The sequence below is a fragment of the Salvelinus namaycush genome, chromosome 12 (genome assembly GCF_016432855.1).
Source record: "Salvelinus namaycush isolate Seneca chromosome 12, SaNama_1.0, whole genome shotgun sequence".
Classification (NCBI taxonomy): Eukaryota; Metazoa; Chordata; class Actinopteri; order Salmoniformes; family Salmonidae; genus Salvelinus; species Salvelinus namaycush.
The window spans coordinates 37563651-37586635 of record NC_052318.1 but is presented as its reverse complement, the minus strand read 5'-3'; the positions used below and the strand labels follow the sequence as shown (position 1 = coordinate 37586635).

General features: G+C 43.9%; 1 protein-coding gene across 1 annotated transcript in view; it reads right to left on the bottom strand.

Moving 5' to 3' along the window:
• The window catches only part of LOC120057198 (unconventional myosin-XVIIIa-like), a 110307-nt gene that overhangs the window by 23492 nt on the left and 63830 nt on the right, over positions 1 to 22985 (bottom strand). Inside the window, exons 16-30 of the mRNA XM_039005682.1 lie at positions 20541 to 20700; positions 20262 to 20448; positions 19295 to 19502; positions 18974 to 19083; positions 17763 to 17828; positions 12670 to 12798; positions 7907 to 8050; positions 7523 to 7612; positions 7101 to 7220; positions 6840 to 6957; positions 4744 to 4871; positions 3828 to 3982; positions 2908 to 3031; positions 2549 to 2749; positions 2355 to 2465 (exon numbers count right to left, since the gene is read on the bottom strand). Coding sequence (XP_038861610.1) covers positions 2355 to 2465; positions 2549 to 2749; positions 2908 to 3031; positions 3828 to 3982; positions 4744 to 4871; positions 6840 to 6957; positions 7101 to 7220; positions 7523 to 7612; positions 7907 to 8050; positions 12670 to 12798; positions 17763 to 17828; positions 18974 to 19083; positions 19295 to 19502; positions 20262 to 20448; positions 20541 to 20700 — 2051 coding nt within the window. The remainder of the gene's footprint in view (positions 1 to 2354; positions 2466 to 2548; positions 2750 to 2907; positions 3032 to 3827; positions 3983 to 4743; positions 4872 to 6839; positions 6958 to 7100; positions 7221 to 7522; positions 7613 to 7906; positions 8051 to 12669; positions 12799 to 17762; positions 17829 to 18973; positions 19084 to 19294; positions 19503 to 20261; positions 20449 to 20540; positions 20701 to 22985) is intronic.

Genomic DNA, 22985 nt, shown 5'->3' with positions numbered 1-22985 from the left:
GATGCTAGTTCTAGGTCCCAAGAAGAGATCTTCTGTTGAATCTGACAATTAATCTTGATGGTTGTACAGTCGTCTCAAATGAAACTGTGAAGGACCTCGGCGTTACTCTGGACCCTGATCTCTCTTTTGACGAACATATCGAGACTGTTTAAAGGACCGCTTTTTCCATCTACGTAACATTGCAAAAATCAGAAACTTTCTGTCCAAAGATTATGCAGAAAAATGAATCCATGCTTTTGTCACTTCTAGGTTAGACTACTGCAATGCTCTACTTTCCGGCTACCTGGATAAAGCACTATATAAACTTCAGTTAGTGCTAAACACAGCTGCTAGAATCTTGACTAGAACCAAATAATTTGATCAGTGCTAGCCTCTCTACACTGGCTTCCTGTTAAGGCAAGTGCTGATTTCAAGGTTTTACTGCTAACCAACAAAGCATTACATGGGCTTGCTCCTAACTATCTTTCCGATTTGGTCCTGCCATACATACCTACACGTACGCTACGGTCACAAGACGCAGGCCTCCTTACTGTCCCTAGAATTTCTAAGCAAACAGCTGGAGGCAGGGCTTTCTCCTATAGAGCTAGATTTTTATGGAATGGTCTGCTTATCCATGTGAGAGACGCAGACTTGGTCTCAACCTTCAAGTCTTTATTGAAGACTCATCTCTTCAGTAGGTCCTTCAATTGAGTGTAGTCTGGCCCAGGAGTGTGAAGGTGAATGGAAAGGCACTGGAGCAACGAACCGCCCTTGCTGTCTCTGGCTGGCCGGTTCCCCTCTCTCCAGTAGGAAACCCTATTACAGGGGCTGAGTCACTGGCTTACTGGTGCTCTTCCATGCAATCCCTAGGATGGGTGAGTCACTTGAGTGGGTGGAGTCTCTGAAGTGGTCTTCCTGTCCGGGTTGGCGCCCCCCCTTGGGTTGTGCCGTGGGGGAGATCTTTGTGAGCTATACTCTGCCTTGTCTCGGGATGGTAAGTTGGTGGTTGAAGATATCCCTCTAGTGGTGTGGGGGCTGTGCTTTGGCAAAGTGGGTGGGGTTATATCCTGCCTGTTTGGCCCTGTCCGGGTGTATCGTCGGACAAGGCCACAGTGTCTCCCGACCCCTCCTGTCTCAGCCTCCAGTATTTATGCTGCAATAGTTTATGTGTCGGGGGTTAGGGTCAGTCTGTTATATCTGGAGTATTTCTCCTGTCTATCCGGTGTCCTGTGTGAATTTAAGTATGCTCTCTCTAATTCTCTCTATTTTTCTCTCTTTCTTTCTCTCTCTCAGAGGACCTGAGCCCTAGGACCATGCCACAGGACTACCTGGCCTGATGACTCCTTGCTGTCCCCAGTCCACCTGGTCGTGCTGCTGCTCCAGTTTCAACTGTTCTGCCTGCGGCTATGGAACCCTGACCAGTTCACCGGACGTGCTACCTGTCCCAGACCTGCTGTTTTCAACTCTCTAGAGACAGCAGGAGTGGTAGAGATACTCTGAATGATCGGCTATGAAAAGCCAACTGACATTTACTCCTGAGGTGCTGACCTGTTGCACCCTCTACAACCACTGTGATTATTATTATTTGACTCTGCTGGTCATCTATGAACATTTGAACATCTTGGCCATGTTCTGTTATAATCTCCACCCGGCACAGCCAGAAGAGGACTGGCCACCCCTCATAGCCTGGTTCCTCTCTAGGTTTCTTCCTAGGTTTTGGCCTTTCTAGGGAGTTTTTCCTAGCCACCGTGCTTCTACACCTGCATTGCTTGCTGTTTGGGGTTTTAGGCTGGGTTTCTGTATAGCACTTTGTGACATCGGCTGATGTAAAAAGGGCTTTACAAATACATGTGATTGATTGATTGATAACATTAACTACACAGTCATTGGGACAGGCTGACAGATGACCATCACTGCAGTGTCAGTATCATCTATCACGCCACATGTCATCCCCATTGGGATAAAGGTTGAGGGCAGATCAATGTCATACTCTATGCGGCACTATATGCCTGACTGTCAATGTGAAATTACTGTGGGTAAAAATGTATAAAAAATTATACAAGTACGTAATCAAAACATTACAAATGACGACAAATCACGTCAACAGTCATTTCCAGATATGGTTGCCATGACTTGTTGCTATTGGGGAAATTAAGGCAGTCAAGATAGGAATTCAGAGTGCAGCGTAATTTGACACGATTGCCTACACATTATTGTGTGTGTTAGTTGAAGTGCCTGTCAGAGCTGTTGTATACTTGACATGGGTCGGCATTTTGTTTTTCTAAAGTAGGGAGGTTATGCACAGCTGATAAAATCACAAATAGTACTGCTGTGGAAAATACAGTCGTGTGCTGAGTGTGAGCAGGCCTCCATACCTTCTTACTGCAGGACTGCCTGATCTCCTCCACCTCCTCATCCTTGCTCTCGATGTCTTTGGAGTGGGTCTGCCGCAGACTCACCATCTCCATCTCCAGACGCAGCTTGGCCTGAAGGACACACACAAATAGACTGTTATAGACCGGCAACTCCTATAAGGGCTCTGTATCGTTCCCCTCTTCACCTCCTCTACCTGCTCCAGCATCTGGATGGTCCCGGCCTGCTCATCCAGCTCCTCTTCCTGGTCTTTGACCTTGGCCTCCAGGTCGCGGAGGGTCTTCTTGGTCTTGGACAGCGACGCCTCGTCCTTGGACTCCTGGGAGGACAGGTCCTGTAGCTCCGCATCCAGCTGCTCCACCTTCAGCTGGACGGCACACAGCTCCATGTCTTTGTCCTGCAGGCAGGCAAGCAGGCAGGCAGGGAGCAGTAAAGAGACAGGGATACTCAGAGGACTCCTGGACCAGCCCAGAAGACATACAGAGGACATGGAGAACATGGTCTTCCCAGGGGCAACGATAACATTATGATCTATCATCCATGTCCAGCTGGTACCTGCAGCTGCTGTCGCAGACTGAACAGCTCCCCAGTCATCATGTCTCTCTCCCGGCCCAGCTTCTCTCTCAGGTTCTTCTCCCTCAGCACCTCGTCCTGGGCCTGGTTCTGCTCCAAGTCAAACCTGCAACACACAACACTCATGTTACACTACTGACAGGCTGTCATACAGGCCTCAAGACCTCTCCTAAGATCAAATATTTAACCAGGACCATTTGTTGAGTTAAATCATTTACAACTGAATTTATTGAAATAAAAAACTATTTCACTTCCTCTCATCCAACTGAGGACTATTGCTAGCAGTATAGCCTCCATTTTAACCTCATTATCAGCACTCACCTTTAAATGTTAAGAGTGGGCTGTTAATTTACAATAACATTCTCATCATGAGCATAATGTTCTATTCAATTGTCTGGGCCAGCTATACTTAGGAGTGTTCAGCTGAATTGTGAAGTGTTCTGAACTGTCAGGTCTCTTAATTCTCTTTTTCTTCTCTAAGAGGAGCCGTCCTCGGCTTTGCACAGCTGAAAATGATTACTCCCACAGAGCATCTTCAATTAGCCCCAGGGGAGAGATCACATTCTGTCACAGCACAAACCTCTCAAGTTCTAAAAGTCTGACTCATTCCCTTGGCTAATGCAATTCCACAGATTACAGCCAGTCTCTATTCTCTGTTCAAATGAAGAAATGTGTAGTAGTATCCTAGGTAGGTCAGCTAGTGAGGGTGAGGACATTTCAGCAGACAAAGAAACAGGTTCATCACTTCTCCCTCTTTGGATGGTCAGTCATCTAGTGCTATATGTGACCGAACGGAGGTTTCTTATATCTATAGTCAGTGTTAAATAACCAGAGCTGATGAATGAAGACTTTACCATTGTGTGTTGGTGTGTGTGCCTGCGAGTGTGCGTGCGTGTACATACTTCCTCTGTTTCTTCTCCAGGTCGTGGTTGCGGCTCTGTTGGCCCTCCAGGTGCAGCTTGGTGTCCTGCAGCTCAGCTGTCAATCTGCTACACTTCTTCTTCAGCTGCTGCACAGAGCGCTGCACCTCATCACTGTCCACCTGCAAGTCAGTCAGCTACACACACACCCACACAGTATGAGTAGTCTACTATCATACAGTATGAGATATCACTACAGTACACAAGGGGACAATATGGAATTAACTTCTTATGGCTGGGGGCAGTATTGAGTAGCTTGGATGAATAAGGTGCCCAGAGTAAACTGCCTGCTACTCAGTTCCAGAAGCTAAGATATGCATATTATTAGTATATTAGGATGGAAAACACTCTGACGTTTCTAAAACTGTTTGAATGATGTCTGTGAGTATAACAGAACTCATATGGCAGGCGAAAACCTGAGAAAAGATCCAACCAGGAAGTTGGAAATCTGAGGTTTGTAGTTTTTCAACTCATCGCCTATCGAATATACAGTGGGATATTGGTCATATTGCACTTCCTAAGGCTTCCACTAGATGTCAACAGTCTTTAGAACCTTGTTTGATGCTTCTACTGTGAAGGAGGGGGGAATGAGGGCTCTTTGAGTCAGGGGTCTGGCAGAGTGCCATGAGCTGGCCATGAGCTGACCATGCGCGTTCACGTGACAGTTAGCTTGCGTTCCATTGCATTTCTGAAGACAAAGGAATTCTCCGGTTGAAACATTATTGAAGATTTATGATTAAAACATCCTAAAGATTGATTCTATACATTGTTTGACATGTTTCCACGGACTGTAACGGAACTTTTGGACTTTTCGTCTGCTCGCGCCTCATGAATTTGGATTACTGGGCTAAACGCGCAAACAAAAAGGAGGTATTTGGACATAAATGATGTGCTGTACCCTTCTCTCCAGGTGTCTTTTATTCTGCTGCTCGGTCTCCAGCTTGTCTTCAAACTCGTGCTGAAGTCTCTTCTTGGTGAACTCAGTCTCCCGGATGGCTCGGTCGTACTTCGACCGCCACTCTCCTCCTGTGAGACAGACCAAGGACAGTACATATGGTCAGGGAGTGATGGAGACAGACCATGGGACATTTGGAGTGACCAATCCTTTAATGCTAGATTGGCTGACTGAACGAGGATGGAGGCTCAATGTGACTGAGCCAGTGGATGCTGCTGAGGATCATTAGGTTAGAGAAGATTTTCTGTGTCTTACATTCAAGCGTTGCCAACAACAGACACGGAAACTTCTACTAAACTTTTCATCATAACTTGATAATACAAAGAAAAACCTTCAAGAAACTCAAGGGAACAAGAGTGTCCCTCAAGACATCGTCTCTACTGAGGGAAAATGCAGTTGATGAACTTTCAATGTCAAGGAGATTAATTTAAAAATGGACTTGACACCATTGAAAAAACAGAGTATGGAATCTATAAGGGTTTATGGTGGAAGGGCAGAACCTAACAGCGTAGCTACAGTTGTAAATGTGCATGTATTATTATTATTAATAATAATAAAAATAATAACATTATAATATCATTCACTTCTCTTTTTTTGACCTGTACTGTTGGAGCTCGGAGAATACGAATTTCACTGTACCCTGCGATTACATCTGTGACCCTGTGCATGTAACTAATAAACTAATCTAATCGATCTAATCTAATCTAATCTAGAGCTTTAACTTGGCCCAGAGCTGTGGCTGTCAGAGACTATCTACACCAAAACAGCAGAGAGTAGAGGCGGGTCCAGGTTCATTTCTCAGACTTATCGTTTGAGAGGCTGTCCATTCCCCCTTCACACAGGAACACTGGGGCTTTCCATTACGAACAGACATTTGCATATATATAGTATAATGACAGCTTCCAAGGGCCACCGGCTCTGATCCACAAGATTATTTTCTAATTTATCTGAAACCTCCCCACTCTGGCTTTATGGAGGCCGGGTATTCGAGCTCCTTGACTCACTGGCACAGAGAGACTCAAGGACAATACACTCACAGCATGACACCTCCCTCAATGCAGAAGATCAGAGGAGAGAGAGGGCTAAGGCCTGACAATGGGCATCTTAATTCCACAGAAGATAGGTAAATTCATGGTCCAGTTATATTATAATGCAACTTTTGACCCAATTTCCTACTGTATGGAGTCTCAAATATTGTACTAAGGATGAGTCACACAATACTCTATGCAGAAATCGCCCCAGGTTGCAAAAATTCTAATAGTTCGCCTAATTTCAGTTTATTTGACAAAACAAGTAGAGTGTAGAGATTCATTGTACCATCTAAACCACTGTGAAATATAGTTTCCATAACCACAAATATTGTACGAAACTTAAGGAAAAGCATAGAAATAGTGCACATAGAACAGATCTACCGCTTCTTAGGCTTGCTTTCAATGAGAATGATAGATCTATAACGCATTTCTAGTGAATTTGGTCGGGTCGCCCAAAAAGTTACATATTGCAGCTTTACATACCATTGGCCCCTTTCTAAGCTGTGTCTGTTGGCCTCGAAAAACAAAGTTGATCATAATACAACTTACAACCCACTCTTTCCAATGTAATTTGTGAGTATCCTCTTATACCAGTAGTCTTATACCAGTAGACAGTGCTATGGAGCGGGTTGAGAGCTTCAAGTTCTTTGGCGTCCACGTCACTAAGGACTTAACAACAGTGCAGTTAGATTAACAAGAATGTAAGTTTTCTGCCAATATCAGATATGTCTATGTCCTGGGAAATGTTCTTGTTACTTACAACCTTATGCTAATCTCATTAGCCTACGTTAGCTCAACCGTCCCGCGGGGGACCCACCGATCCTGTAGAGGTTTTAAAGTCTACACCCGTTGTATTCGGCACGTGACAAATACAATTTCATTCGTTTTTTAAATATTTATAATATGTTTAATGCCTTTCCTTCACTCAGCCATAATGACAACAGTATAGTCACCAGGCATTCAGTGGGTTTGTGTGGATAAGAGACTTTAGGCAGCAGAAGAACTCACCTGCATCATCATCTTCGTCGTCCATGTCCCCGTTGATCTCTGCCATTCTGATGAGACGAGCCTCCATCACCTCCATCTCCATACACTCCATCTGCTTCTTCATCAAGTCAAACTTAGCCTGAGGTAGACAGAGGTAGACAGAAAATTGAATATTCCCCCTACTAAATGTTACGTTCGTGCTCCATCTTCCCTGTCCTATTACTTAGGCGCACAACAGTAGTGTAAGTACAGACACTCGAGAGTGAGTGAGTCTGTCTGTACCTGTAGGTCCTTCATGTCTTTCTCCAGTCTCAGTCTCTCAGACGTCTCTGTCTCCAGCAGCTGGGAGGCCGACTCTCCAGTGTTCCTCTCATCCGCAAGCTCCGCTGACAACTCTGTGATCTGGAGGAACACACACACAGTATTTAATGTGTATGCCCCATGGCCTGGCCTATCTTCGGTCACAGTGCACTACAAACACACCATCAAAAGGCTACCTATGAAGCCCGAGAGTCATATCCTCAGCCTACTTTTCTTATCACAGACGGAGTCAAACATTGAACAAAGGTGGACTGTTTGAGTTGATAACCTGACACAGCTTCTGGTGAATGAAGCCAGTATGACTGAGTTACTTTATACTACTCCTGCAGCAAACGCTGTCTCCCAGAATGCAGTGCATAGAAGAAAGGCCCCAGGAGACTCACCCTGCTCTCCAGTCGATCACTGTTCAATCTCACTTCGTTTCTCTCTTTCTCAGTCTTCTCCAGCTTGCCCTTCAGATGCTGGATCTCCTCCTGGAAGAGAACATACAGTACAAGGACAAATATAAGAACGGGAAAGAGACAGTAGAAAATAGCTACAGCAGAGGTAGCCATATTGGAATCCTGTGCAACACTATGGAGATATTCACCACTCCCACCTGACATCATATAGCAACTCCGGAGACTTGACTCATGGTCGTGGGTGTGCAATCACACATTTCCAAGTATGCAAACCCTTACTTTAGTCATGTGGAGCAGATTTGCAGTGGGTGAGGTTGGATGGCTAAACAGGCCATTACAGTCAGAAAGAGAGACAGAGATACTCACATCTTTTCCTCGAATCTGTTCCTCTGTGAGCTGCACCTCGATGAGCGGCCGTACGGTGGTGAACAGCTTCCACCAGGGCCAGCCCTTCACTCCCTTGTTCTTCTTGATGTTCTTCTGGATGCAGCGGATGGCCAGGTCGTGGGTCTGCTCAGCACACAGAGAGAGAAACACAGCCCACAGAGAAAGAGAGTGGGTGGGACGGTAGTGGACTGTACTGTATGGGGCTGAGAGAGTGTGAATGCAGAGGAGAGAGTGGAAGCATAGTGCAGTACAGTGCAGAGGAGGTACAGTGCAGCAGAGCTCTACTACAGAAATAGAGTACAGAGAGCCACTCAACGCACTAACTACAGAGAATGAATATCTCATCAGATTAGTATTATCAGCCTAAACTTCACTGTGATTTACTCTTTACTATTGAATAACGTGCCATTTTTGATCTTGAGAAACCCTAGCCCTAGTCTCCATGTTATTGACGTACAGGATGGCTGGACATGTACACATCCAATAATCATGTGTTGCAGCATCGACTAACCAGCCAGGCCTCATCAGTCAGCCTTCTCTGGAGGGTTGCTGCAGACTATTTTCCTAGGCTGGAAGCTCTTTTGATGAATTATAGCAAACATCAATACATCTTGGAAGCCGATTCCAAGTGTTACACGATTTCCATGCAGCTTGTGCATGAGCATCTGTAGTGGCGGCAGATTATGGCAAAACCCAATTAGACAACACAATATTCCCAGCGTCAAGTAGATTCTGCCCCGAAGTCAGCTTCTATGGCCAATTAGGATTTGTTACGCCATGAAAGCCGTAACACAGTGCTACATTCAGCAAATCTCAGACAGACATATTCAACAGGACTCATTTGTGATGTTTAGACCTTAATGAATGAGGCAAACAGAAGATATATAAACAAAGGGCTATTCATATTGAGAGGGTGTCTGTCTGTCTACTGTATGTCAGTCTGTGGAGAGGATGTGAATCGTGGGCCAAGATTCTGACATAATCATCTACACTCTTAGAAAAAACTGTGTTATCTAGGGGACCCCCGAAGAACCCTTTTGGAACCCTTTTTTGTAAGAGTATAGGGCTAGGTAGGAGTGGATGTCATTGCCTGGGTAATAGCTTTGGTTCGGTGTGTCTCTCTCCTACCTGTGCGTGAATGTGTGTGTGGTCTGCATGCGTGTGTGTGTGCGTGCGCTGTGTTTGTGAAGACTGAGCTCTACTTGACGGTGCAGCAGAAGCACCCGCCCACACCACCTGCTTCCACTCAGCACCGCACTCCCGGACTTAAAACAAGCGCTTAATTAGGAAGCCCATCGGCTGCTCTGTTCAATTCCCCCCGGCTCCCAGAGGTATACATGAGGAAAGAAAACACACAGCGGAACACTGGGCTGTGTTTCAAAAGAAAACATCCTGTCTTCCATATGCCCTCCCTCCACTACTGTACGAGAGAGAGAGAGACACAGGCACACTTTCAAAAGGGAAATTGTTTCTTCTCGAAAGGGAGATATATATTCCTGATTAAGTCATGCTGGGATGACTTCAAAAAGCTCTGGAAACCATGATGAATCAATCAAAAGTTACAGGACATTCTATGACACAGCCAGCCGCTTATCAAGCACCATGGGCTTTTAGTATGTTTGCCGCTGCCATAGAACACATTCCTAACACTCTCAGAGTGTATTTCCATCTAACCACGGCACATCTGTTGAGAACGGATACATCATACAGTGACATTATGGAAGCCTAATCAAATTTCATGAACGGGGAAGACCGAGTGAGAGCCCTAGTGGGTTTCATTATACAATCATTATTATAAGACAGGCCTCTGGATAGAGACACACTCCGTTAATCTTCCTGCTAGAGAGGGCGGGAGGAAAGAGGGAGGAGGGAACTCGATTCGCACAGTAATATACCACTTCACCGCATTCCTCCAATTACACTTTTCTATTTCTTGGGCCGGTGCATTTAGAATAACTACTTTTTTACCTACTGCATATATCTGTGAAATGTTATATATTTTCAGGGCAGACAGAGAAACGCACATGGCCTGGTCTATCATCATTATTATACTGACTAAACCAGACAAGCTCAAGAGGTTTGCAATGAAAAACTCATTGTTCTATAGTCAATCTAGGGCAGCTAAGGTTCTGTGACTTTTATCTGGTTAGGAGTGGTTGTTTCATATCAGTGTATGGAAACGGTTATTTCTGTTCCAGTAGAAAAATAGAAGTCTAAAGAGTTATTTGAGTAATTCTTGGTTTGGTGGTTCATTGTTCGCTGGAAATAATATCCGGTTCTTGACCTGATTGAACATTATATGAACTTTTTAGATAATGTGTTTGTCTGTAACATCATAGTCATCAAGTCATGACTTCATATGTTTATGACTTTATATGAAATTACTTATCTAAAAAGTTCATATAATGTTAAATCAAGTCAAAAACCTGGTATTATTTCCAGCAAACAATGAACCACCAAACCAAGAAATACACAAACAGACTTAGACTTCTATTTTTCTACTGGAACAGAAACAACCGTTTCCATACATTGATATGAAACAACCACTGCTAACCAGATAAAAACCACAGAACCTTAGCCGTCACCCATAATTGAGTACTACATCTTACCTCACAAAAACCTGAACTTCAGTTCAGAGGCAAAGATTTTACAATAAAAAAATCAATTGAATCTTATCTTTCTATTAAAGATAAACGTACGGGAAGAAACAGAGGAGAAAGCATTCAGAAAAAAATAGGCGACCCGAATAATGGATTTAGTAATGGTACAGTCTTCATACAGTTCCTCAGTGGTGATTTCCTGCCCTTTCCAGTGGATTATAAAGCGCTCCTCACCCTCAGTCTCTGAACGATGGCCTTTGAACTTAATAAGAGAAAACCTTGGCCTTTCCCGGGTTCCTATTTCCACCACATGCCCATTACTCAAAAGCTGCTTATTTTGTCATGAGGGCAAAAAGAGAAGCACAAATCTTTAATAGAAGCAGAGATAACAAAAATGTCTAAAGGCTAAAAACTTCAGCTTTTTGCTCAACTAGCTAAAAAACGATTCTCATAGGCCACCTTGGGAAGATACTGCAGCGTATGTCCGTTTCTCAGAAAGCTTAAAGCCACATGGATGCTTCCTGGAAACAAAGAGAGTAGAAAGACATGGCTGAAATGGAGGTAGTGTAGAGCGTGTGTGGAGGTGAAGGAAAGTTCCAGCCAGTGAGTGTAGTGATGTCCTGTGGGTGGTTGTGTACCAGCCAGTGAGTGTAGTGATGTCCTGTGGGTGGTGCTGTACCAGCCAGTGAGTGTAGTGATGTCCTGTGGGTGGTGCTGTACCAGCCAGTGAGTGTAGTGATGTCCTGTGGGTGGTGCTGTACCAGCCAGTGAGTGTAGTGATGTCCTGTGGGTGGTGCTGTACCAGCCAGTGAGTGTAGTGATGTCCTGTGGGTGGTGCTGTACCAGCCAGTGAGTGTAGTGATGTCCTGTGGGTGGTGCTGTACCAGCCAGTGAGTGTAGTGATGTCCTGTGGGTGGTGCTGTACCAGCCAGTGAGTGTAGTGATGTCCTGTGGGTGGTGCTGTACCAGCCAGTGAGTGTAGTGATGTCCTGTGGGTGGTGCTGTACCAGCCAGTGAGTGTAGTGATGTCCTGTGGGTGGTTGTGTACCAGCCAGTGAGTGTAGTGATGTCCTGTGGGTGGTGCTGTACCAGCCAGTGAGTGTAGTGATGTCCTGTGGGTGGTTGTGTACCAGCCAGTGAGTGTAGTGATGTCCTGTGGGTGGTTGTGTACCAGCCAGTGAGTGTAGTGATGTCCTGTGGGTGGTGCTGTACCAGCCAGTGAGTGTAGTGATGTCCTGTGGGTGGTTGTGTACCAGCCAGTGAGTGTAGTGATGTCCTGTGGGTGGTTGTGTACCAGCCAGTGAGTGTAGTGATGTCCTGTGGGTGGTGGTGAACCAGCCAGTGAACTCAGTTCTAGCCAGGCCAGATGAAGGCAGCCTGCTCACTCAGAGCGTAATCACACAGTGAAGGAGAGGAGTGCTGGATTCCATACATCAACTGCAAAAATGCTATCAGCGCCAGAGATGGCCCCATATCATGTGGAGAGAGATTAATGGAGAGATAGAACTGAGGAGAAGGAGATGCTGGCACGTATAATAGGGCTGCTTTTAAAACGAGCTGATCAATAAGAGTGTGATTAAGGGGGACATGCCACCCCCCTGTCCCTGGTGCAGATAGTGACAGTGAATCAGTGAATTCAGGTGGGATGGGGTGGGGTTAGGCCAATAGATTTACTAGGTCCTGTTGTGATTAGTTTGAGATTTACAGCAGAGCTAGCTGTAGTCCTATGGCGGAGCAAACAACCTTTAAAATGGGACCTGGAACAGGCTCCTTCACTCCAGACTCCTAGGCAACCACATCTCTCTAAGTTTTATTCTCTGTCTCTAAATCAATAGTAAAATATTGTTCTGTAGAGTTTACTGTAGAGCTTGCCGTAGTCTAAAAAAAGACTTCAGGAACAGGGGGAATATACAGTAGGAAGACTGAACTGTTCTCTACAAAAAAACTACCAATGTAAATCATGGAAAATAAATCCTGGATTTCAAACTATAAAACAAATTCTGATCATATTGGACAGTCACAGTCATAGCCTTGACATACACAGTACATCTTTGTCTCCTTCCCTGCTTCTATCTTTAAATCCTGCCTTTCTTCTCTGACAGCTATCTGGATGACGTGAAGCCGTGGTGGAGTCATGCCTACCTTCCTCTTCTTGAAGGCCTGTCTGGCCAGGTACCCACTGCAGGCTGCTTGGAACAGGGTGATGTTGTGTCTGGTCTGCTCATCCCTCTGCTCCTCCAGTTTAGCCAAGGTCCCCGCTCTGAAGAACAACTGGGGAGGAAAGTACACACCTTTTAGTTCATCATCAAACAAAATAGATATAGTCAGGTTTGTTCAAGTCTGAAGCTGATTTAAATAAAAATTGACTTGAAATTGACTTCAAGAAAGTATGCCTTTTTAGCACCTATTACACAAATAAATTACATTAACAAGAAAGCGGTAGATCCATCCACTGTAGTCTAAAGACAACAGCCCTTTAATCCAAGAAGATTGGGTATAAAGTAATTGAGCGTGTTTGAGTGGTAAGGTGAAAGCAACCGACTGTAGACGAAAGTCGAGGAGGGAAGTTGGGGAGGTATATCTGTGACAGCTGAAAGTCGGAAACTAAAGTTGTTTATGAAAGTTTTTATTTATAATGTTAAAATATACATGTCTCCAACTCCCATACCACACACTCACAAACTGACATCATATGCGTGTAGGCTACATTGTACAATCAATCAGTGAGAGAGCCTCAAATATCACATTCATTTGTATCACTCCATCGTATACATGAATCACGCAAAAGCTCCTGTTTCAGTCATTCTTCCCCATAATGCAACAGACTTTGAAAGGCGGTGAAAAACGACGGTCACCGACTTGACAAAAGTGATCCGCTTGAACGCGCCCGTTATCTCTGCCAGAGAGTGTCAGCATTGTGTCCATATTGTCTGGGTCAAAGATGAAACAGAGTTAAAGGGCCAGTAGAAGTGCCGTCACATGACAATCTCCTATCATTCACATACACTCTGAGAGACATCATCAGGCCAGGGTCAGGCACAGTGTGAAGACTGGTGGCAGTCAGTCAGCTTAAAGGCGAAGGATGGATGGTGATGGGAGAGTTGACAGGCTCCAGTGCTTTATAAAAGATCAAACCTCCCTGGCATACATGAAAGAACCAGTAGGTGGAACAGACACACATTTAAGCAGGATATACTGTATTACCAATACGAAGAGGGGTTCAGAAAACACACTGTACTGCAATGTTAGAGGGAGAATGTCATGAATTTGGCTTCAAAATAAAACAGTAAAGTCATGTTTGTCATATGCATTTTGTCCATAATGTAACTCTACATCAGAAAACCACAAGTTAGGAGATCTCTGGGTGTCGGCGTCATATTATGATCAGAATGGGTAAATCAAAGTGGACATGAGACGTGACTTCCTGTTGTGGCAGTGTTTACCACAGTGAGAGTTGTGTGGTGGACCCAGTGTCATGAGAAGATTTGGTGCTGCTGTTAATTGGCATTCTGCTGAGGCCACTGCTGTTGCTAGGACACCGTTGGAATGCTTTGTGAACCACCATCTTGGTGCTAATCTACTCCAAAGGCCATTTCAATCTCCAAACCCCGAAGGCAACAGCTGTCTCCCAAGAAATTACCATTTTTAATTACAATACTTTCTTGTTGGCTATGGGCCACTTCTCAGCTGATGGGATTAAACAGAAGTGTGCCAAGCAGTGTTTACTGTGATTAGTCTACAAGTGCCAGGGCGAAAGACAACATCGAAGACCATCACCTGCCAGAAATTACTCTATACCGACATGAATACAAAGGAGACATGATTGTGCGTCTCACGGTGAGGCTGGAAGGCAGGCATGCCTCTCAGACCCATCCTCCCCAGCCAAGAGACTTCCAGGGCAGGCAACACTTGTCAAGACAGTTCACCCAGGGTCACAAACACATCCCAGCTAACAACAAACAATCCTACAACTTTAGAGTCTCATTAGGTCATTAAATAACGTTTTCATAGGAATGTTTCCAAATGACCATTCCCTTAATGTCAAATAGAACTTACCCAGAACTTAAGATAATGTTCTAGACACGTTTCATGGGAATGTTGCAAGAACATTCATGTGTCCAGTTTTCTGAGAGTTAGGAAAATATTCCATAAACCTCCTACCAAACATACACAGAACATGGTTGCCATGTTCTCAGAACATAAGATATTAATATTCTAGACACGTTTCATGAGAATGTTACAAGAACATTCCTGTGTCCAGTTTTCTGAGGGTTTCCGAGGGTTAGGAGAATATTCCATCAACGTTCCACCAAACAAACACAGAACATGGTTGCTATGTTCTCAGAACAAAACATATTAATATTCTAAACATGTTTTTATGGGAATGTTGCAAGAACATTTATTTATTCCGCACCTCCTGTCATTACAGGCTGCATCACATTCAGCCGTGAATGGGAGTCCCATAGAGAGGCGCCTAATTGGCCCAGCGTCGTCCGGGTTTGGCCGTCATTGTAAATAAGAATTTGTTCTTAACTGACTTGCCTAGTTAAATAAAGGTTAAATAAAATGATGCCATCCATGAGTAACGTGCGCAGGTAGCCTACATTAAGTAATAGTTTGACAATGAGTTAACATCATGACTAGTGTTTATGACACATTACAAAGGGAGGCTAATACATTTTAAGTTAAAAGACATCTTTACTGTTAGGTCCATAGAGATCCTATTAAATGAATATGGATACTGTATGTAATTACAGTATATGATCAAATAGATAAGTGCATGCACACATGGGAGGTCTCATACAGAAAGCCCTTCATTTACTGAAATAAGTAAATCAAATCAATGATGAGAGACTAGTCAGATTAACTGATACCTGACATGGACATGGTGGCAGCGCAGGAAGATCGGAGTACAACGTCCCATGCAATGTACCATGAACCAAGAGGTTGTGAGTTCAAATCCCAGGAGAGGACATGTTGAATAATAATTGCTGTATAAATGAACATGCAAAAATGTAATTGTGTGTCAAATATGTAAGTTGAAAACACTATGTTAAAAGCACTGTGTGCGTGAGTTTCCCTTACCTTGCCAAACAAAGAGATGAATGGATGAGTGGTTCACCAATCAGGGCTTTGATTGGCTTGGCAAAAGTAACAAGACGTGATGTGAAATTACTTTTTTTTTTACACAAAAAAATATTATTTCATCAAATGAAGGGCTTTGTGTGCGTGCACTTATCTATTTGATCATATACAGTAATTACATACAGTATCCATATTCATTTAATAGGATCTCTATGGACCTAACAGTAAAGATGTCTTTTCACTTAAAATGTATTAGCCTCCCTTTGTAATGTGTCATAAACACAACTAGTCATGATGTTAACTGATTGTCAAACTATTACTTAATGTAGGCTACCTGCGCACGTTACTCATGGATGGCGTAATGACAGGAGGTGCGGAAAAAATACATGTTTTAAGCCTCATTAAAATATATTTTTCTGCTTAGAATTTCCGACATTTGGTAGGCTATTTGTTAGTCAACTTGTCTATAATTAGATACATGCAGCTTCTCTTCTGTCATTACTTGATGCTCGTCTAGAATATTAAATAAAGCCCTGCTCACCAGAATGTCATAAATCGATAGAATGATCAATGTATCATCAACAATCTAGTTGACATCGGTAAAGTTCTCTTTAATTTCTGCTTCTGTCACGGAGCGAGGACGTTAAGAAACCAGGGATAATTCCAAATGACATATTTTGACCGGTTTTAAGGAAATTAAAAACTGTGAAAACAATCCCGCATGTTTCTGATATTTTAGTTAGTCTTGGACGCATATTTTATGTGGTTGAAAATAAAATACTGTCAGCTTTTATGCTGCTGAAAGAAATTGCACGTAGGCCAGGAACACTTAATTCTGCTGAAGTTAATATTGTAATAGGCTCAATGTGAGGCCTATAGTCAGTGTCCAGACTTATATTCCAACTATTAGGCTACTGGACTAAAATAATTCTGGCATCACTTCTAAATTAATGATATTCAGTGAATGTCATTCATTAAGCCTCCTACACAAGTCTTGTAACTCCAATTGATGCATACACTGCTGTCCATGTGCGTCTTGGTCTCGGCCACTTATCTTCGCCTTGGCAAAAATGTGTTATCGTTGAAACACACCGCATTTTGAGCGTATTCCACAAGTTTTCAAGAATATTCCCAAATTGTTCATGCGACTGACATGAGGTAATGATAAATACTGTGATCGCATACAGTTTTCATGGAATCTGTTTTCATTATTGTGATAGGCTCATGTTTTACCGGTACGGCGTACCACCACTATTTATTTTACCAGTAGTTCATACCGGACCATTCCAGCTTGCTTTCACCCCTGGAATAGTAAAAAAATAACTGATAATGTACACAGACATGGTGACGTAGCAGAAATATATGAATGTTGTGAACCATAAGGTTGTGAGTTCAAATCCCAGGTGAGGACATATAATAATTACTGTATAAATGAACATGCACAATGTAATAATTTATGTGGTGTCAAATACGTACGTTGAAAGCACTGTGTGTGTATCCCTAACCTTGCCAACAGACAAAAAAAGAGCTGTGAATGGATCAGTGGTTCACCAATCAGGGCCTTGATGGGCTTGGCAACAGTTACAATGTGTAATGTGTAATAAAAACACATTTTTTTAAGAACATGGCAACCATGTTCAGTGTATGTTTGGTAGAACGTTGATGGAATATTCTCATAACCCTCAGAAAACTGGACATGAATGTTCTTGCCATGTTCAATAAAACACATCTAAAACATTAACATTGTAACCGTGTTCTTAGTTAGATAAGTTTTGTTTGACATTAAGGGAATGTTCTCCTAACACAAACACATGCTAAAAAGGTTCTCAGAACATTTTTGCTAACAAAGATAGAATGTTCCCCTAACTAACAGAAAACTAGACCCCCAAACATTAGGGGGAAATTACGGGGAACATTATGAAAACGTTCTCTCTCCTTAGAATTGTTACTGGGATTCCTCAAGGAAAAACACGTGGAAGGAGGAATCTTTAGCTACAAGTTGAAGAAACCTACTGTATGCATGGGACAGCATCTGTTTTCTGAGTTTCTATAACCCCTTTTCACTCAATATAATATGAACAGAGGTAGTTTAACAAGTGACTAAATCAAAGCGTGAAGTGTTTTAATGTTGTGGTAGTAGTGGTACTCACCCTACTCAGTCCCATGTGATAGCTGCTCTTCTCCAGGTCCAGGGACTCCAGCAGCTCCTCTACCGCCTGGAAACACACACAGACACACAGATCATTCCCTGCCCCTCTACCCCCGGATTATCCCTCTACAGCAGTCCCGTCGAGCTGCCAACTGACACAATCCCAGCATCCCAACAACCACTCCTCTAATCAGACAGATTGACAGAACCCTGATCTGTAGTCCTTTCACATTCTACCTCACACATCCGGCCCGATCCCCACCCTCTCCTCTCCTATTCTCAAGGACACAGAGCATGTGCAGGGAGAGAGGCAAAAACTGACCAGACAGCTCGTCCTCCAGAATCCACCTTCTCCAAGCTTGTTCCTCCTGGCCCCGTGGTGGTCTCGGCCCCATAGCAGCCTTGAACACATACAGCCTCTACAGAGGGGCACCGCCTGCAGCTCTCCCTCTCTGTGTTACGGTCTGTCTCTGTGTGTCTCTCTGCCGTCCCTTTCCCTGGGTGGTGTGGACAGGTCCACTTGAGCCTCCAGCCTGAAAGGCCCCATCTAGATTACACTGTGAGAGGAGCTGCAGCACCGAGCACTGAGGGCCTTTTGTCTGACGACGTTTCCACAGAAACCCCGCTACGAGACACTGACGCAGGGGAAAACTGCTTTTCTCTCTCTGTACCACCTTCGCTCAGTCTCTCACACTCTTCTGTAAAGAGTAGCTTTTGTGTTCTTTTCCCCACCATTTCACTTCAGCCTGGCTCCTCTTTCAGGGGACCAATACACAATTGACCCTCATTGATAGTTAACCTCAGAGTGGAACCCTCATTAGCAATCCTCCCTTCACAGGTTGGGTCACACTAAAATACTTTTAGGCCATCTCACCATTTACATCGCACATAAACCATTGCAGTGGAGAGTTCCTATCCTAAGAAAATCATTAGGGTAAAACCACCAGGCAGACAGCCTCCAGGGTAGACAATATATTTCACAAAGTTGATACGTTTAGCCCTAAACCCCAGTGCAATTAGAAGGCCTTTCGTTTCTGTCTCTGCTTCTGCTATGTTGATTAGGTCATCACAATGGCTCTGATTAACAGAGGTTTATTCCTCTGTCAGTGGGCTACTGACAGCCAGGAAGGAGATGGCCTCTTCAGTTTATTAATGTAACACTACAGACCTCATCTATAAACCACACACACACACAGAGAAAAATAGACTGACCCTCTTCTCATCCTTCACTATGTAGTTGCGGCCAAGTTTCTTGGTCAGGTGTGGTGCCAGCACATCGAAGCGGCGGCGGAATTCTGAGAAGACCATGTGATCAGGGTATCCTGTAAAGACAACGACATGGGGGCAAGGTTATGGAGCTACAATGTTTTACAGAACTATTTATTCTAACCACATAGTCTACGTGACATACAGTAGAGCAGTGTTGGTCGTTTGGTTTGTTTGTGAAGGAAACCAGACTCCAGTCTAGGCAGGTCAGACCCTTCAGGACCTTCATCTAACAACCACAGCCTCTAGTTCTGTCAGCCTTCTCACCTTGTCTGTAGATTCTGAGGGCGTCCAGCAGCTTGGAGCCGCGGAGCTGGGACCGGAGCAGGGCCACATCCAGCTGCATCAGGCCAGAGTCTCCACTTTCCCCCTGGGCCTCCAATTCCCCTCTGCCCGCCCGCAGGGCATCAGCATTGGGCAGCAAGCAGTGGACAAAGTGAACCCTGGACCTCCTTACCGTGTCCAGCAGAGCGTCCTGAAGGAGAGAAGGGTTAACTGGGACTCAAATGATAACAGTGATAGAGGGCTAGAGGATAGGGCAAGGCCTCACCGTGCACTGAGAGAGTAGCCCAATTTAATCACAGATCAAACGTCGTTAATCGTATGCAAAGGCACCACACAGTGGCTCTCACACATTTCATACATTAAGCAATCTCATAAAATAATCAGCTTGAGTTGAAATAAATGGTGTAGTTAAGAAATGTACTCTGGACCAGGAAATCTAATGCCTAGACCCTGCACTGGGATGGCTTCTAGCTCCTACCCTTTAAAGCTGTTATAACACAGCAAAAACATAGGAAGAAAGATTATACATTTAGCAGACGCTCTTATCTAGAGTGACTTACAGGAGCAATTAGGACTAAGTGACTTACTCAAGGGTACATAGGCAGATGTTTCACCTAGTCGCCTTGGGGATTCGAACCAGCAACCTTTAGGTTACTGGCCCAACGTTATTAACCGCTAGGCTACCTACCGCCCCAAACGCTGTGTGAACACCTCTCTCAGAGGGAGGGCATACATTAGGCAATGCTAATTAAAAGACTCCATTTACTGAATCAGCTCGTGTATAGGATTTAAATGAGGGTCTTGTGGCCCAACACAACGTGGATATACACATAATGAAACATGAACAGAAGTGGAAATATAATAAGTTATTTTGGGCCCTCTAGATCTCTCTCCCTCTCACAGTCCCTCGACCAGACCTGGCCCCTGCAGATGGCCCCTAGCCTCTCACCACTTGTAGTTTGATCTGGATGCAGAAGGACTTCTTCTTGACGGCTGCCACCCCGGTGGTGAAGGTCTTCCTCATGCTGGTGGCACGCCGCAAGGTCAGCTGGGAAACGCCCTCAAGGCCAGCAATGGAGCCTGACAGGATGGTGGCCCCACCCCCTCGACTCATAAACAGACCACTGATGTTCTTCCTAGAGAGGAGAGCGACAAATCCGACACGGTCAGAAATGTCTGTTGCAAGTGTTGCCAATCAAGCTAAAACATTATGTGGGACGGGTGTTACTTTTGGGAGTCCTGCAGGAGACTCGCTGCATTGGTCGAGACAGGATTCTGTTTAGCATGGCTCAGCCAACCACGGGCGTCATACTCCACCCAGTCTGTACCATGGCTGTGGCCCAGCAGGAAGTGATGTAGTCTCTCACTCTTCAACAGCAAGGTGTGACCTGACCAGTAGGATGGATAAAGGAGTTGATAACAATTATGTATGCCAATGTTTACGTGTATGGATGTCTACAGTATGTGTGGTAATGAACATAATGTGAAAAAGAAGAAAAACAACAAATCATTGTCACCTTTGAGCAGACAATATACTTTCTATAAACCTGTATTTTTGGTGTTTTTGCAGTAAAATTATTTTAGAATATGGTAGTTTAGAAAACAGAGAATTCTTTGAACATAAATACTGTTTGCTGCTATAGTTTTTCCCCCATTGTTTCTATTATTCTTCACTGTAAAACAGAGTGGCACATTGCATACCACAACATATCTGGGTGATTAGTTCTGTTAAAGTAATCTGTCAACTCTGCCACTGTATTGGTAGCCTGACTGCCAGTCTGTTTATGCTCTCTTCCCAACTCCTTATGGAATTGCCATGCAATTGTTTGGCTTGACAATCACGACGCAGTAGGCAAAAGCACAAACTGATCTGGGACCAGGGTAGTGTATTGGTGGGTTCAATGTAAAACTGACTTTACCTGATGATGCACATCCATTCACTCCTTTGCATTGTCATGACAATTTTGAATCATAAAAATCATCCAAAGGAAAGTTGGTAGAATGTTTGAATGTAGAATGTCTGGTCGATAAGAGTGACAGCGTTGATTTGAAACCCATTTTATTGCTTTGCCATGGTGATTCTATTCATTAGAATGCAATTACATTTGAAAATGATGATATCAAAATGTTTGAAGAATTAAGAACGTTAGAACGGTTGGTTGATAGGCACTAATGCTGATTTGGAAAATCCAACAACCTCAAAACTAGACGTGCGACTTGTTTCTGCTATCCAAGATTTTCAATTGTTAACTCGGTAGAGCATGACACTTGTAATGCCAGGGTAGTGGGTTCCATTTCCGGGACCAGCCATACATAAAATGTACGCACGCATGATGTATGTCGCTTTGGATAAAAGCATTTGCTAAATGGCATATCATTTTACAAAATGAGCTTCTACACCCAGCAATTTAACCAGTCTGTACCATGGATGGCACAGGAGCATCAATATCTTCCTATCAAATTGTTTTTTCTTATCAGTATTTGGTTAATTGCTTATTTTTGTGTATTATCGACATTCTATACTGAACAAAAAAAAAACAACATGCAACAATTTTACTGAGTTACAGTTCATATAAGGAAATCAGTCAATTGAAATTAATAAATTAGGCCCTAATCTATGGATTTCATACGACTAAGCAGGGGCGCAGCCATGGGTGGGCCTGGGAGGACATAGGCCCACCCACTGGGGAGCCAGGCCCAGCCAACCAAAATGAGTTTATTGACACAAAATGGCTTTATTACAGACAGAAATACTCAGAATTTCATCAGCTGGCCAGGTGGCTGGTCTCAGACGATCCTGCAGGTGAAGAAGCCGGATGTGGAGATCCTGGGCTGGCGGGGTTACACGTGGTCTGCGATTGTGAGGCCAGTTTAACGTACTGCCAAATTCTCTAAAACGACGTTGGAGGCGGCTTATGGTAGAGAAATTAACATTTAATTATCTGGCAACAGCTCTGGTGGACATTCCTGCAGTCAGCATGCCAATTGCACGGTCCCTCAAAACTTGAGCTCTGTGGCATTGTGTTGTGTGACAAAACTGCACATTTTAGAGTGGCCTTTTATTGTCCCCAGCACAAGATGCACCTGTGTAATGATCATGCTGTTTAATCAGCTCCATGATATGCCACACCTATCAGGTGGATGGATTATCTTGGCGAAGGAGAAATGCTCACTAACAGGGATGTAAACAAATTTGTGCAAACAAATTTAGAGAAATAAGCTTTTTGTGAATATGGAACATTTCTGGGATCTTTTATTTCAGCTCATGAAACATGGGACTAACACTTTACATGCTGCGTTTACATTTTTGTTCAGTGTATGTTTAGAATGCACTTAGGTACATATAGAACTGGTTTTATGAGTGAATTTCTCAGATATCTGGCATTGTGAGTGCTACTGGAAGTTCCTAAACATAACCAGCTTCCGCTTCCACAACCAGCACCGGCCTGAACAGGAGAAACACAGGCTGTTCCACAAGCACATGGCGGTGAGGTGCAAGGTTGAGTTTTACAGAAAAGTGAGGAGGGAGTTCTATGATCGGCGTGTGACCTCAGGCAACAAGTTGCTATTTTCTGATGAAGAGAGAAACTGGAAGCCATTCCAGGGGTGCTAGAGTTGGCTGCAGAGATGGGCTTCCTGTGAATCTCTGCCCCTCTGTTCAATTACTATTGAT